The sequence below is a fragment of the Oncorhynchus tshawytscha genome, linkage group LG13 (genome assembly GCF_018296145.1).
Source record: "Oncorhynchus tshawytscha isolate Ot180627B linkage group LG13, Otsh_v2.0, whole genome shotgun sequence".
In the NCBI taxonomy this organism is placed as follows: Eukaryota; Metazoa; Chordata; class Actinopteri; order Salmoniformes; family Salmonidae; genus Oncorhynchus; species Oncorhynchus tshawytscha.
In genome coordinates, this window is record NC_056441.1 from 26,012,420 (window position 1) to 26,029,008 (window position 16,589).

The following is a 16,589-nucleotide window of genomic DNA, read 5'->3' on the forward strand; positions in this document are numbered from 1 at the left end:
CGTCTCAGTCATCAGATCTCAACCTCATGCCACCGTGCATTGAAATTGCTCTGGCTCGTGGTGGCCCATGTTGGTGTTTCCTTTATTTTGTCAGTTACCGTTCGTTTACTTCATTGAGGGAGGGAGGGAGGGAGGGAGGGAGGGAGGGAGGGAGGGAGGGAGGGAGGGAGGGAGGGAGGGAGGGAGGGAGGGAGGGAGGGGGAGGGAGGGAGGGAGGGAGGGAGGGAGGGAGGGAGGGAGGGAGGGAGGGAGGGAGGGAGGGAGGGAGGAGACGGTTCACGGTTGAGTGAGTTGAGTCTGGGCGGAAAGAGGAAGCTGGTTAAATAGGCTGCTAGGGTGACTACGATGTAGCAACACTCTAACAACGGAGGAATCGATTTTGAAACAGAATTAACAAAGCGGAAGACATTTTATAAAGACAAACGACCTTGTAGTTATTTTTGACTGCATTTACGTGGTGAACTTTCAAAACTGTGAGTAGCTAGGGATTGTTATTGAAACTGGCAACATTTCTGTGCTGCGTCCTGCTGAATGAGTGCTTCTTAGTAGCAACAAGTAAAATAGTTTTGATGATAGCCTAAACTCGCTGAGGAATGCCGAGATTGTAGTTGACTTTGTATTAGGTTACTGTAGTTTCAAACCGTTTAAACAATAGTTCAAATTAAATGCATTTGTAGCTGCTGTCGTGAAAGCCTACTGTTACTTGATACATTTTCTAACCCTCTACTTCTCATTTCAATTGCAACCCAGTGAGTGTGTCACCTTTGTTACCATATATCAGGATGAATGAGACCGTGCTCTTTGTCGAGGAAGAAGAGGCGGACAAGACAAATCAGCAGGTTGAAGAGGACAATGTCTCCAGGAAGATGGTTACTGTCGACTGGGACCAATGGGACAAGCTACTGCTGCCCTCTACACTGGACTCTGGTGTGCACAGTCTGGACACAGTGTATGACAGAACCACTGTGATGATTGAACAAGACCCAGTGGGTTCTAGAACTGACAATAAAGAGGAGGAAGAGGACCTGATGATGTACCTACATGAGGGATGTGAGACGGAGGGCCGTGGAGGTCTGGAAGACCACTGGCAGGCCATGTCACAGGGGTACATCCACCACACCATCTCCCAGGACCAGATCCAGTTCACCATCAACCCTGGTTCCACACCCATGCCACGGCACATCCAGGGGGCCACCATCACACTGCACTCTGAGTGCCCAGATACCCACCACAGCGAGGTAAGCCTTGATATCCAAAGACCTGAAGACTTGTGTTAGCTCCTTGAGCTAATGCCTAGGTTTTGGCCCAGTGGGCTAACCCCTGGTTCAACCCCAGTCGGTCACATAAGATTGTTTTGATATCTGAGCATGTTCTGTATTTATTTGGATATGTTGTCAGGAAAACTCACTCCTGGTATTCTGGTTGTGAGGAGGAGAGGCATCATTGCTCATTCATATACAGGGCATTTGCAAAGTATTCAGACCCTTTGACTTTTTCCGAATGTTGTTACGTTACAGCCTTATTCTTTTTTTTCTCGTTTTTTATCCACCCTTAATCTACACACACTATCCCATAATGACAGAGCAAATACTCTTTTTTATCAATTTTAGCAAATGTATAAAAAATAAATAACGGAAATTACATTTACGTAAGTATTCAGACCCTTTACTCAGTACTTTGTTGAACCACCTTTGGCAGGGATTACAGTATTGAGTGTTCTTGCGTATGATGCTACAAGCTTGGCTGCTCTGGAGCAGGTTTTCATCAATGATCTCGCTGTACTTTCCTCCATTCATCTTTCCCTCACTCCTGACTAGTCTCTTAGTCCTTGCCGGTGAAAAACATCCCCACAGAATGATGCTGCCACTACCATGATCACCGTAGGGATGGTGCCAGGTTTCCTCCAGATGTGTCGCTTGGCATTCAGGCCAAAGAGTTCAATCTTGGTTTCATCAGACCAGAGAATCTTGTTTCTCATGGTCTGAGAGTCCTTTAGGTGCCTTTTGGCAAACTCCAAGCGGGCTGTCATGTGCCTTTTACTGAGGAGTGGCTTCTGTCTGTCCACTCTACCATAAAGGCCTGATTGGTGGAGTGCTGCATAGATGGTTGTCCTTCTGGAAGGTTCTCCCATCTCCACAGAGGAACTCTGGAGCTCTGTCAGAGTGACCATCGGGTTCTTGGTCACCTCCCTGACCAAGGCCCTTCTCCCCCGATTGCTCAACTTAGCCAGGCGGCCAGCTCTAGGAAAATACTTGTTGGTACCAAACTTCTTCCATTTAAGAATGATGGAGGCCACCATGTTCTTGGGGACCTTCAATGATGCAGAAGTGTTTTGGTACCCTCCCCAGATCTGTGCTTCAACACAATCCCGCCTCGGAGCTCTACGGACAATTCCTTCAACCTCATGGCTTGGTTTTTGCTCTGACATGCACTGTCAACTATGGGACCTTATATAGACAAGTTTGTGCCTTTCCAAATCATGTCCAATCAATTGAATTTACCACAGGTGAACTAAAATCAAGTTGTAGAAACATCTCAAGGATTGTCAATGGAAACAGAATGCACCTGAGCTCAATTTAGATTCTCATAGCAAAGGGTCTGAATACTTAATGTAAATAAGGTATTTCTATTTTTGACATTTTTAAATAAATTAGCAACATTTTATAAAAACTTTTTTTGCTTTGTCATTATGAGATATTTTGTGTAGACTGATATCGATTTTTATTTATTTAATCCATTTTAGAATAAGGCTGTAATGTAACAAAGTGGAAAAAGCGAAGGGTCTGAATACTTTCATAATGTACTGTATATTTTCTAATGTCCTGGTCATGATGTCCTGAAGGATGTTACAAGGTTATAGATAGGCAGAGAGCCATTTTGTAGTCTTCTTTGAAATTACACTCGAGTCGAGAGTGTAGGCCTCAACCCTTCTGGCAAACATGACATGGGGTTGGTCAGGCTTACACGTGATGATCATATCATATGATGTGTATTCTCAGTCTGTGAATAACTGAGACCGACCCTTTTCAGCATATCACATATACACTCTTAGAGAAAAGGGTACGAAAAAGGGTTCTTCGACTGTCCCCATAGGAGAATACTTTTTGGTTCCAGGTAAACCCTTTTGTGGAAAGGGTCGTTCATGGATCACAAAAGGGTTCTACCTGGAACCAAAAAGGGCTATTCAAAGGGTTCTCCTATGGGGACAGCCAAAGCACCATTTTACTTTCTATATAGCTCCGTTCTAAGAGTGTATAACATGTGGAAGGGAGTAAGACGTCCCTGAGGTCATTCATTCGCATCATCATCATCACAGAGAAAATAAACCATGCTAGGTTAGCAGCAGCAGAACCATATTGTGTGAAGGTGACAAGCCAACTGTTATAATGAAGTCAGTGAGTGAGAGGAAGAGACAGGAGAGGAGATTGGTTTGGGGTGGTGAAATTGGGCCAGCCCGGGAGCTAGCTGTGAAGCTTCTGTTTTCCCTCATCATCATCAGCCTCTCTCCCATCCAGAACCACAGAGTCATTATAGTCAAGGTCTCTGAAGATGTAAAGATGAGATGATAATTCTCATGCTTTACAGCCTCTTGGTTCTCTTTCTGTGAAGGTAATTAGATCTCATTCATAAATGTGCACTTCAATCTTCTCATAGAAACCAATACAGCTGATTCATTTCCAGACTTGATGTATAGTAATGTTTGTGAAGTGTTACATACCGGTACTAAAAACACTTCCTACATGTTAAACTTATGTTTATGCATATGGTGGTTTTCCATCTTGTTGACATAGTTTACGACCACAACTCTCTGCCTGTCTGTTCTGCAGGTGAAGCGTTACCAGTGTCTATACGAGGACTGTACTCGTACCTACAGCACAGCAGGGAACCTGCGGACCCACCAGAAGAGACACAGAGGAGAATACACGTTTGTCTGCAACCAGTTGGGCTGTGACAAGGCCTTCCTCACCTCCTACAGTCTGAAGATCCACGTCCGCGTTCACACCAAGGAGAAGCCCTTCGAGTGTGACCAACAGGGCTGTGAGAAGGCCTACAACACACTGTACAGGTAAGGGTTAGACCAGTATTTTCCCTACCATTGACTAGGTGAGGCAGATACCACAACCTAGCAGTTTTCTCCGCCACATCTATTTAGTTCATATATTATTTACAGGCCCACTGGCACTAAAATTGTCAACTGAAGGAATCGCAGCCAAATGATTGTAGCGGGTAGCCTTCCTGCCATGACGTGTCACGTGATGATGTTTCATCAGTCATGAGTTGGGCACTCTTCTGACCCCCTGACCTCAAAGTTAATTTACACAGCTTAGTGGCCTTTGGTATGCTGACCCCAAGTCAAGCCACAACTCACAGTGACTGTATGCTGGTGTGTTGATCTGCAAACACCAGCCGTGTTTGTTTCTCTCTGTTGTGTTTGTGTTGATGTGCAGGCTGAAAGCCCACCAGAGACTGCACACAGGGAACACGTTTAACTGCGAGTCGGATGGATGCACCAAGTACTTCACCACTCTGAGTGACCTGAGGAAACACATCCGGACACACTCCAAGGAGAGGCCCTTCAGGTGAGCTCACAATGAATGGCTGAAATATGCAGTGGGTTGAAAGGACTAACTAATTCATGAACAAATGAATGCTTGCACAAATGAATACATGAGCACGGTTACATGCACACAATAATGTGATTATTGTAGATAGTCAGGTTAATATAATAGTTTGATTGAAAAGTTACATCCATTGCAAGAAAAACTATTTCCCTACATGGACACATCTGAAATTAGGCTACCGATGGGACTTTTGATAAATGCTTAAAATCGTCAATCAAAATAAATGTTCTACCACAGTGACCATGTTATTTTAATAGAAGACTATTAGATTCTGAGTTCGGACATATACAGTTTGTATGTGAAAACTATTTATAAGATGCATACTTTCAGTTTTTCCTAACTTTTTTCCCCCGTCAATCGCACATAGCAAATAAACCACTGGAACATCGATTAAGCTGTTTACCTTCCTAATAATTCTAAAGATTGCTCAGAAAACCAGGTGTTTTCATCGGCATATGCTTACTTTGATTATGACCGATTTAAGATAAGCAGAGTCAGGTGTTTACATGACTAATGTCATGCTCTATCAGATATGAAGGTAAGACCCAGATGCAGACCACGCAGAATAAACAAGACTTTAATATTCCAACAGGGGCAGGCAATAGACAGGTCAAGGCAGGCAGGGGTCAGTAAACCAGGGCAACGGTATCGGGCGGCAGGCACGCTCAGGGTAAGGCAGAGTGGTCAGGCAGGCGGGCTCGGAGTCAGGACAGGCAAGGGGCGAGAAAAGAGAGACTGGAAAAAGCAGGAGCTGAGACACAAAACGCTGGTTGACTTGAACAAACAAGACGAACTGGCAACAGAAACAGAGAACACAGGTATAAATACACAGGATAATGGGGAAGATGGGTGACACCTGGAGGGGGCTGGAGACAAGCACAAAGACAGGTGAAACAGATCAGGGTGTGACAATACTCGGCCATAATCGGTTTAATGTTGCATTATTAGTGTGCATGTAAACGTACTCAATGAATGAACATAACTCAACTTAGTGTTGTTTTCTCACCAGGTGTGACCATCCTGGCTGTTACAAGGCGTTCACCTCTAGTGACCATCTCCAAACACACATCCTGGGACAAATAGGTGAAGGTGGCGTGATGATACACAGCTAACTCCTTGAGCTCAAACCCTGTATTTTTTTAAATGAAACTAGGGGGAGTTGAAAACCCCTTTTTTCCGGAGTTGGAGATAAAACAATACGCTCTAGCACGTCTTTCTTTCCTCCCCGCTACGTTTTATTGAGTGCTCTTAATGGGGTATGGCTTCCTTAGCTGAGTCAGATTCTCAGACAGGTGTGTGTTGAAAACATCCAAGTTTATTTCAGCCCAGTAGATAGGCCTCAGCACTGCTCAGCTCCCCAGCTTCTTATTGGCCCATTTATTCTTGCAACGCCCTGTCAGCGAATCCTGATGAGCCTATTTATCCACATCCAACAGAGTGCTGAGATCACACACACATACACTCATACACACACATACATAAAACACTCCCAAAGATCCAAACCCAGTCCATCTAGCACTCCAGACAGGCTCAAACAAACACTCATATATTTGTAGGATTTCAAAATACTTTTTGAACCCAGGTCTGATTGCTGTTGTTGTTGTGGAGCTATTAATACTGCTGCTGTTGTGGTGGAGCTATTAATACTGCTGCTGTTGTGGTGGAGCTATTAATACTGCTGCTGTTGTTGTTGTGGAGCTATTAATGCTGTTGTTGTTGTGGAGCTATTAATACTGCTGTTGTTGTAGTGGAGCTATTAATACTGCTGTTGTTGTAGTGGAGCTATTAATACTGCTGCTGTTGTTGTGGTGGAGCTATTAATACTGCTGCTATTGTTGTGGAGCTATTAATACTGCTGTTGTTGTGGAGCTATTAATACTGCTGCTGTTGTTGTTGTAGGGCTATTAATACTGCTGTTGTTGTGGTGGTGGAGCTATTAATACTGCTGTTGTTGTTGTGGTGGTGGAGCTATTAATACTGCTGCTGTTTTGGTGGAGCTATTAATGCTGCTGTTGTTGTGGTGGAGCTATTAATACTGCTGTTGTGGTGGTGGAGCTATTAATACTGCTGTTGTTGTTGTGGTGGTGGAGCTATTAATACTGATGCTGTTGTGGTGGAGCTATTAATACTGATGCTGTTGTGGTGGAGCTATTAATACTGCTGTTGTTGTTGTGGAGCTATTAATACTGCTGTTGTTGTGGAGCTATTAATACTGCTGCTGTTGTGCAGCTATTTATACTGCTGCTGTTGTGGTGGAGCTATAAATACTGCTGTTGTGGTGGAGCTATAAATACTGCTGTTGTGGTGGAGCTATTAATACTGCTGCTGTTGTGGTGGAGCTATTAATACTGCTGCTGTTGTGGTGGAGCTATTAATACTGCTGCTGCTGTTGTGGTGGAGCTATTAATACTGCTGTTGTGGTGGAGCTATTAATACTGCTGCTGTTGTGGTGGAGCTATTAATACTGCTGCTGTTGTGGTGGAGCTATTAATACTGCTGTTGTTGTGGATGTGGAGCTATCAATACTGCTGCTGTTGTTGTGGAGCTATTAATACTGCTGTTGTGGTGGAGCTATTAATACTGTTGTTTTGGGGGAGCTATTAGTACTACTGCTGTTGTGGTGGTGGAGCTATTAATACCGCTGCTGTTGTGGTGGTGGAGCTATTAATACTGCTGCTGTTGTGGTGGTGGAGCTATTAATACTGCTGTTGTGGTTGTGGAGCTATTAATACTGCTGCTGTTGTGGTGGAGCTATTAATACTGCTGCTGTTGTGGTGGAGCTATTAATACTGCTGTTGTTGTGGATGTGGAGCTATCAATACTGCTGCTGTTGTTGTGGTGGTGGAGCTATTAATACTGCTGTTGTGGTGGTGGAGCTATTAATACTGCTGTTGTGGTGGTGGAGCTATTAATACTGCTGTTGTGGTGGAGCTATTAATACTGCTGTTGTTTTGGGGGAGCTATTAATACTGCTGTTGTTTTGGTGGTGGAGCTATTAGTACTGCTGCTGCTGTTGTGGTGGTGGAGCTATTAGTACTGCTGCTGTTGTTGTGGTGGTGGAGCTATTAATACTGCTGCTGTTGTGGTGGTGGAGCTATTAATACTGCTGCTGTTGTGGTGGTGGAGCTATTAATACCGCTGCTGTTGTGGTGGTGGAGCTATTAATACTGCTGCTGTTGTGGTGGTGGAGCTATTAATACTGCTGCTGTTGTGGTTGTGGAGCTATTAATACTGCTGCTGTTGTTGTGGAGCTATTAATACTGCTGTTGTTGTGGAGCTATTTATACTGCTGCTGTTGTGGCAGCTATTTAACTGCTGCTGTTGTGGTGGAGCTATAAATACTGCTGTTGTGGTGGAGCTATTAATACTGCTGCTGTTGTGGTGGAGCTATTAATACTGCTGCTGTTGTTGTGGTGGAGCTATTAATACTGCTGCTGTTGTGGTGGAGCTATTAATACTGCTGTTGCTGTTGTGGTGGAGCTATTAATACTGCTGTTGCTGTTGTGGTGGAGCTATTAATACTGCTGTTGCTGTTGTGGTGGAGCTATTAATACTGCTGTTGTGGTGGAGCTATTAATACTGCTGTTGTTGTTGTGCAGCTATTAATAATGCTGCTGTTGTGGTGGAGCTATTAATACTGCTGCTGTTGTGGTGGAGCTATTAATACTGCTGTTGTTGTGGATGTGGAGCTATCAATACTGCTGCTGTTGTGGTGGTGGAGCTATTAATACTGCTGTTGTGGTGGTGGAGCTATTAATACTGCTGTTGTGGTGGAGCTATTAATACTGTTGTTGTTTTGGGGGAGCTATTAATACCGCTGCTGTTGTGGTGGTGGAGCTATTAGTACTGCTGCTGTTGTTGTGGTGGTGGAGCTATTAATACTGCTGCTGTTGTGGTGGTGGAGCTATTAATACTGCTGCTGTTGTGGTGGTGGAGCTATTAATACCGCTGCTGTTGTGGTGGTGGAGCTATTAATACTGCTGCTGTTGTGGTGGTGGAGCTATTAATACTGCTGTTGTGGTTGTGGAGCTATTAATACTGCTGCTGTTGTTGTTGTGGTGGAGCTATCAATCCTGCTGCTGCAGGTCCCTCTGGGGCCCAGTTCTACACACACATTCTAACACTCCATTCTAACTATAACACTGTAATTTGTCTTTCTAGCCTGTTCCTCTGATACCAGAGAACCCAACAAACTCTTCCTCCCTCTGAGGAGCTATGAGTCTCAGATGGGGTTTATATCCATTACATGTGATCTGTGAATGCAACTCACATTGATGTCAGAGGCTGAGGAAACATTATCTGCCTGCTTTTTGGGTTTGCTTCCTAGTGGGAGTTTCCATATGTATCCTGCAGAACTGCTTGTGTCTATAGCCAGGACTTTCTCAGTGTGTGTATGTGTGCCTGTTTCTCAAACAACACTAATGGCTTGAACCTCCTTGCCCTTTCATCCCCCCAAAAAACACATGCCTCAAGGCACTAAAGGCTACATCAGCATAAACTCATGTTATTAATGATCATTGTCGTTATGCATGGACTTGGATATTGCTGAGCGTATTTCTTTATCCTGCCCCTTCACCCATAAGGCAAAGAGTTGTGGACTCAAATTACCTTTCTTTCTCCAAGCCAGGACTATATCTCAATTTCTTATGGGTTGTAGCAATAGAGTTGGCTGCTGTATAAGAGAGACCTATAAAAGTAATATCTGTGTGTGTGTGTTCTTTCTTCTAGGTGAGCCACCCCTCCTTCAGGTGGACACAGATGGTGATAACTCCCTAAGCTCCTCCAACAGTCCGAGGGACAACATCAAAGGTCACAACCCTGGACCGTCAGCCGACATAATTCACAGCCACTCCCTCTCAGACGTGAGTCCTCCCACCATGTGACTGAAAATGGCACTTAATAATGATGTTTTGACAATGACATATTGCATCTGTTTCTGTCTCACACGGTATGTGTCAAGACTTACTGGTCAAATATCCATGCAATCAATAGATTTTCTCTGTATTTTTCTGTCTTTTAAGTCTGTTCTCAATATGCGGTGCTCTCTAATCATCTCTTATAATTAATCAATAATCATGTTTTGAAACACAGGATTTGAATCCTCGCTCCCCATGTCTCAGTGATATGAGCCTGATTTCCACTGCTTCTCAGCTCCGAGAAAGTAATGTAAGTCATTTTGTAACTCTTTTTTTCCTCCAAATTTTCAATTTCGCACACTGTCTGAATAAACATCCATGCTATATGTCTTAAAGACATACACTCACCGGACAGTTTATTAGGTACACGACTCCGTTCACGAAAAAGGATCGCTCCTACAGAAAATGAGTCACATGGCCGTGGCTTGCTATATAAAGCAGGCAGACAGGCGTCAAGGCATTCAGTTACTGTTTGATTGAACATTAGAATGGGCAAAACAAGTGACCTAAGCGACTTTGATGGTCGGTGCCAGACGCGCCTGATCCAGTATCTCAGAAATGACCGGCCTCCTGGGCTTTTCAAGCACGACAATGTCTAGGGTTTACTGAGAATGATGTGGTAAACAAAAACATCCAGTCAGCGGCAGTCCTGTGGGTGAAAACAGCTCGTTGATGAGAGAGATCGAGCGGAGAATGGCAAGAATCGTACAAGCTAAGAGGCGGGCCACAAACATGCAAATAACGGCGCAGTACAACAGTGGTGTGCAGAACGGCATCTTGGAACGCACAACTCGTTGATCCTTCTCCTATCAGCTAAAAACAAGAAGAAGCTGCTCCAGAGGGCATGTGATCACCAACACTGGAGTATTGAGGAGTGGATTAACATTGTCTGGAACATGACAGTTTACTAGCGTGGCCTGTTCAGTCCACACACCTCAGCCCAAATAGAACATCTTTGGGATGAGAGAACGGGCTGTTGGCAGCATGAATGTACCACTGTCCAATCTGCAGCAACTGCGTAATGCCATTGTGTCAGCATGGAACAACATTCTTGTGTAATATTTCTGACGCCTTGTAGAATGCCCCCCAAAAAATCATTCTGGAGGAAAGGGGGGTCCAACCCGATACTAGATAGGTGTACCTAATAAACTGACTGGTGAGTATATATACACTATACAGTTATCCCTTTGCTATTAGCTATATAGACACTATTAGAGACTACTGTCATGTCTCAGGGCTAATTGTATACATGTATAAGTTGTGCATACTGTATGGTAATTGTAATAGATGGTAACTAAGACGTGCTGTATATGTTTTGCTTGTTAGACTAATGTTACTCTGCTGCTGTCTTGTCCCTGTGGCAGTCTGATGCCCTGGACCTGGTGTTTGAGTTGCTGTTTCAAGACAAGCCCCAGACACAGGGTGAGTACTGTACCATGTTGTAGTGAACACCACCAGTGCTTTGTGGTCTAAATGCCTTGTCTCCTGTTAAGCCCTTAAAACCCTTTTATCTGTCCCCTATCTTATCCAGATGTGTCATCGGTGGCAGTGCCCTCATATAGTTTGGAGAACCCATCTCTAACCGTGGTGCTTTCAGAAGCATCTCAACCTTTCATTTCTACCTGTCCTGAACCCTCTGACTCTACCCCTAGTGAACCCCGTCCTGTACCCCTCACCCCTGGGTGTATCCCGAGTGAACCCCGTCCTGTACCCCTCACCCCTGGGTGCACCCCTGGTGAACCCTGTCCAGTTCCTGTTTCTCCCATGATCAGTGATACACCTAAACATGAGGTGATTCCAGAACAGCCATCCAATCAGAGCCTACTACAACAGCTAGCCTCATCCCTCCATTCCCAACCAGGCTCCACTCAGAGCGTACTATCACAGCCAACCACCACCCTCCATTCCCAACCAGGCTCCACCCAGAGCGTACTATCACAGCCAACCACCACCCTTCATTCCCAACCAGGCCAAACCCAGAGCGTACTACTACAGCCAGCTGCCATGTCCTCCATCTATTCTCAACCAGGCCCATACCCTCCACCCTCCAGCTGCTCCCTCCAGGCCCCACTAACACCCCTCTCCCTGGGGTACTCTACTCCTCCTACGGTCCCTGCCCACAGTAACATCCAGTCCATCACCTTGTCCACTCAGAACCTCCAGTGGCTGTTGAACAGTATCAATGACCCGAGGCAGCAGGACATGCAGACACAACTATCTGTGAGTCATCATTAACAACTTACTAATAGGTTGTTATTATAATTATAACAAGTCAGGCCCATTATAAGTTCTAAGCAGATAATACGTTTTTCTATTAGATGTTGGTCTAATAATACAACATTCTTACATGTTTTTATCGGACAGTTTTTTATGAATTAATAATTTGTTGTCATACGATATCTGTGTCATTATTCTAGATGCCAGCTAATTAGAATATGAAGATGGCCGCAGTCCAATCATTTGGTCTTTTAATTAAAATATGGAGAGGGTCGTCCAATCATTGGCCTTTTTATTAGGATGTGGAGAGAGACTGTCCAATCATTGGCCTGCTGGATCTCATCCAGTCCAACTGTTAATTGACCTTCAGTTGTTTTAATGAAACTTTTCCTCTGTTTAGCCACAAGGCATTGACATTCTGTTAATTATATGCTGAACATGCTCTCTTCTCTTGTTCTGTTGTATTTCAGCAACAACACAGTGGCTCGACACTAGAGAAGCTCTATTTCACCACAGAAATACCAATGGGAGGGAACACAGGTAATTTATGGAGATTCATATTTTGCGTTGTTATATTTACCGACATATGAATTTAGGTGTGGTTTTTACACGTACTCTACATGTTGATCATTTCAATGTATTTGGTCGCTAAACATTAGCAGTTGCAGAGCTGTAGATATTGTAATGCTAGCAACAAGACCGTATCTGTGAGGTTGTTGTACTGTACAATTTGTATGGATATATTGACTTTTAAAAATATTATTTGACATGCAATCTGTCTTGTCTGCTAGGGACAGCTCTGCAGCAGATAGGCCTGAGTCTGCCTGTCATCGTAATTAGACAGGGAGAGTCATGCCAGTGTCGGTGCCCCTGCAGAGACGGCGGCGCAGCATCAGACACAGAGAAACAGACTGGTGCCCAGTTCCTTCAGTCCCAGGACCTATCAACCCAGGACCCACCCCCCCAGCCCCAGGACCCACCACCCCAGCCCCCTCCGCCCCAGGACCCACCACCCCAGCCCCTCAGCCCCAGGACCCACCACCCCAGCCTACTCCACCATAGCATCCTCAACCTCCACCTGTACATCCCCCATGAAAATTCAAGTCAACATTTTTATTACTGGAGAAACTGTTCCTGTTCCTTATCCAACTGAGGTGTCTCTATGCACTGTGCTGTGTACTTAACTCTTTTTGTTGTTAATACCTAGTTCAAGATCAGGTCTCCATACCCTGTCCCCATAACCTCAATCAATAGTAACCCAACCAACTCCAGACTGGTTGCTGAGGGTAGAAAGCAATCACGTGCTGCATTTCAGTGTGGATCAGGTCAAGTCTGGTAGCAGACTAGCGGTCTATTATGAATTGGGCTTGAACAGTGGCTGGCTGCTGAATGTAGTGTGGAAAATGGTTGACTAGAGCACAAATCCTCTGTAGCAACATTCCTCTTTACATCCAGTCCCACTGGAAACATGAAAGGTGACATTTATTTTTGATGGCGCAGAAAGGTAAAGCACTGTTAAAACAGACTATCACTCCCCAAGCAGTACTTAACATTGCATTTTTTGCCAAATGTGTGTGGAATGCAAATGATTGTGGCATCGCGTGCGTCATGTATCCGTACCGTTTCATTCTGAATCTGCAAATGATCTCTGTGTATTCAAGGATGTCGAATACTGGGAGATGTGAGTAGCAAATGCTGCTCTAACAATGCAGTGCAGTACATTTAGACACTAGCAAACTAACCTGGCAATGCACAAATATTAGTTTTTTCTTCAACGTTTTCTTCAATGTTCACAATATAAGTGTTTTTCACATGTCATTTTTTATGTAATGTCATCATCTGTAACTGTTTTACTTACTGACATGTTGACCAGATGGACAGGTTAGCTGAGGTGTCTTCATCAGGCTCCCTGTGGAGGAGCTCTGAAGAGTAACTGTTTTACTTACTGACATGTTGACCAGATGGACAGGTTAGCTGAGGTGTCTGCATCAGGCTCCCTGTGGAGGAGCTCTGAAGAGTAACTGTTTTACTTACTGACATGATGACCAGATGGACAGGTTAGCTGAGGTGTCTGCATCAGGCTCCCTGTGGAGGAGCTCTGAAGAGTAACTGTTTTACTTACTGACATGATGACCAGATGGACAGGTTAGCTGAGGTGTCTGCATCAGGCTCCCTGTGGAGGAGCTCTGAAGAGTAACTGTTTTACTTACTGACATGTTGACCAGATGGACAGGTTAGCTGAGGTGTCTGCATCAGGCTCCCTGTGGAGGACCTCTGAAGAGTAACTGTTTTACTTACTGACATGATGACCAGATGGACAGGTTAGCTGAGGTGTCTGCATCAGGCTCCCTGTGGAGGAGCTCTGAAGAGTAACTGTTTTACTTACTGACATGTTGACCAGATGGACAGGTTAGCTGAGGTGTCTTCATCAGGCTCCCTGTGGAGGAGCTCTGAAGAGTAACTGTTTTACTTACTGACATGTTGACCAGATGGACAGGTTAGCTAAGGTGTCTGCATCAGGCTCCCTGTGGAGGAGCTCTGAAGAGTAACTGTTTTACTTACTGACATGATGACCAGATAGACAGGTTAGCTGAGGTGTCTGCATCAGGCTCCCTGTGGAGGAGCTCTGAAGAGTAACTGTTTTACTTACTGACATGATGACCAGATGGACAGGTTAGCTGAGGTGTCTGCATCAGGCTCCCTGTGGAGGAGCTCTGAAGAGTAACTGTTTTACTTACTGACATGATGACCAGATGGACAGGTTAGCTGAGGTGTCTGCATCAGGCTCCCTGTGGAGGAGCTCTGAAGAGTAACTGTTTTACTTACTGACATGATGACCAGATGGACAGGTTAGCTGAGGTGTCTGCATCAGGCTCCCTGTGGAGGAGCTCTGAAGAGTAACTGTTTTACTTACTGACATGATGACCAGATGGACAGGTTAGCTGAGGTGTCTGCATCAGGCTCCCTGTGGAGGAGCTCTGAAGAGTAACTGTTTTACTTACTGACATGATGACCAGATGGACAGGTTAGCTGAGGTGTCTGCATCAGGCTCCCTGTGGAGGAGCTCTGAAGAGTAACTGTTTTACTTACTGACATGATGACCAGATGGACAGATTAGCTGAGGTGTCTGCATCAGGCTCCCTGTGGAGGAGCTCTGAAGAGTAACTGTTTTACTTACTGACATGATGACCAGATGGACAGGTTAGCTGAGGTGTCTGCATCAGGCTCCCTGTGGAGGAGCTCTGAAGAGTAACTGTTTTACTTACTGACATGTTGACCAGATGGACAGATTAGCTGAGGTGTCTGCATCAGGCTCCCTGTGGAGGAGCTCTGAAGAGTAACTGTTTTACTTACTGACATGATGACCAGATGGACAGGTTAGCTGAGGTGTCTGCATCAGGCTCCCTGTGGAGCTCTGAAGAGTAACTGTTTTTTAATGTACAAAAATCCACTTGATTGTCTCTCTTTGAATGTTCTGCATTATTGAACTAGCTTAATGGGCTTCCTGTTTTTAAGTGCTTTGGTTTGGAACTCTGAGTGGCAGAATTCCCTCGACAACATCTCCCCAGCCAACCCTGCTGCCTTTAGGTACATTTCCTCTCTGTCTGTATCTGTCTCTGTCTCTCGTGCCTTTCTTTTTTCTAGTGTGACTTTCTGTCCCTGGACAATGTTTTCACATGACCTCAATATTCTCAAAGTGTCACTGAGTTAACAGAAGGAAACATGTTTTTCCTAGCTTGCTTCTACTTCGCTGGCCTGATGGACCCATGCAGGAGGATCAGATGGTGATGGATTCAAGATTGAAAAAGCTCTGTATGGATTATGCTCATTTAGAATCTGAACTGATATACTTTGTTTCACCATTGTAGAATGAATATCAGTTTGGATTCCAGGCTAAGAGGATGCTAGTAGCAAGGAACAACAGGCTTTCTAAATGTAAATGACTTCCTTATTTACGCCCTCATACTGTCTTGTCAGTCAATTCTATTTTCATACTTCTCTCTCTCTTTGATTCTCTGTCCCTTTCTCTCCCCTCTCAGTTCACTGCCCTTCTACGGTTGACATTCTGAGGTACGAACCAGGAAGCTATAATGGTATGAATGCATCATCTGATCTGTCACCTGGCACTAGAAGGATCGGTGATGAGGAGTGTCAGGGCCGGCCGTCGCACGGTGCTGTGAAGCCTGACATTTCTAACCTCACCACGCCTGGTTGGTTTGGTGTTAACGGCTAATGTGTTTGGGCAGTGTGGGTATGGAGCAGGACAGAGACTCAACACTGGCCCCATGGTTTCTATTTGTCCTGAGCTGAGTAGTAAAGTAGCTAGTGCAGTGTGTTGAGAAGGGACCGGGCAGCCTGCTACGGCTTGACAATGATAGAAGAGCGTGTTACAGGACAGGCTCCTTCCCAGATGTTTGGGTCTGACCCTTGCTGATTCGGTTGAGTCGAAACCACCCTATTTCAAACACACCAAAGATTCCCACATAGTAACCAGACAATACGTTTATTTTTCACCATTTAAAAGTATTACAGGAAAGAACAAGTCCTCAATGTCAGAATGTCTCCAAGCTCACCCACACTACACAACCCCAGTGGCTATATCATTACTGTGGCGATCATCACAACAGAACTCATCTGAAAGGAATAGACTTAAGTCACTCAAAACAGGCTATTTCTTGGCACTAACATAAGTTGACTTAAACCAACCAATGAAACTTTGTACAAAAGTATGTGTTGTGTATTCAGATGTAAAAAAAAAAATAATAATTAAAAAACAGGCATCGGGATAAAATTCACATAAATGGAAAGTTAATTTGAGAGAAGAACAGAAGAG

The 16,589-nt window shown here is 44.6% G+C and overlaps 1 protein-coding gene across 7 annotated transcripts; it reads left to right on the forward strand.

The window, feature by feature from the left end:
* The first annotated feature begins 280 nt into the window (after nucleotides 1–280).
* Nucleotides 281–16,551, forward strand: LOC112264610 (metal regulatory transcription factor 1). 7 transcript variants are annotated; one of them, XR_006078590.1, is made up of 12 exons: nucleotides 281–473; nucleotides 751–1,238; nucleotides 3,828–4,066; nucleotides 4,449–4,580; nucleotides 5,632–5,711; nucleotides 9,351–9,484; nucleotides 9,714–9,788; nucleotides 10,903–10,960; nucleotides 11,070–11,758; nucleotides 12,226–12,295; nucleotides 12,547–15,691; nucleotides 15,796–16,551. XR_006078590.1 is itself a non-coding variant. In XM_042295475.1 (11 exons), exons 2-11 carry the CDS (start codon nucleotides 783–785, stop codon nucleotides 12,906–12,908), a joined length of 2,295 nt encoding a protein of 764 aa, XP_042151409.1. In that variant the 5' UTR covers nucleotides 281–473; nucleotides 751–782; the 3' UTR covers nucleotides 12,909–16,551. The 7 variants fall into 7 exon arrangements, 5 of the variants coding, with proteins under 5 accessions (XP_042151409.1, XP_042151411.1, XP_042151412.1 ...); XR_006078589.1 differs by having other exon boundaries at nucleotides 12,547–15,343; nucleotides 15,492–16,551; XM_042295475.1 differs by having other exon boundaries at nucleotides 12,547–16,551.
* Nucleotides 16,552–16,589: the final 38 nt, after the last annotated feature.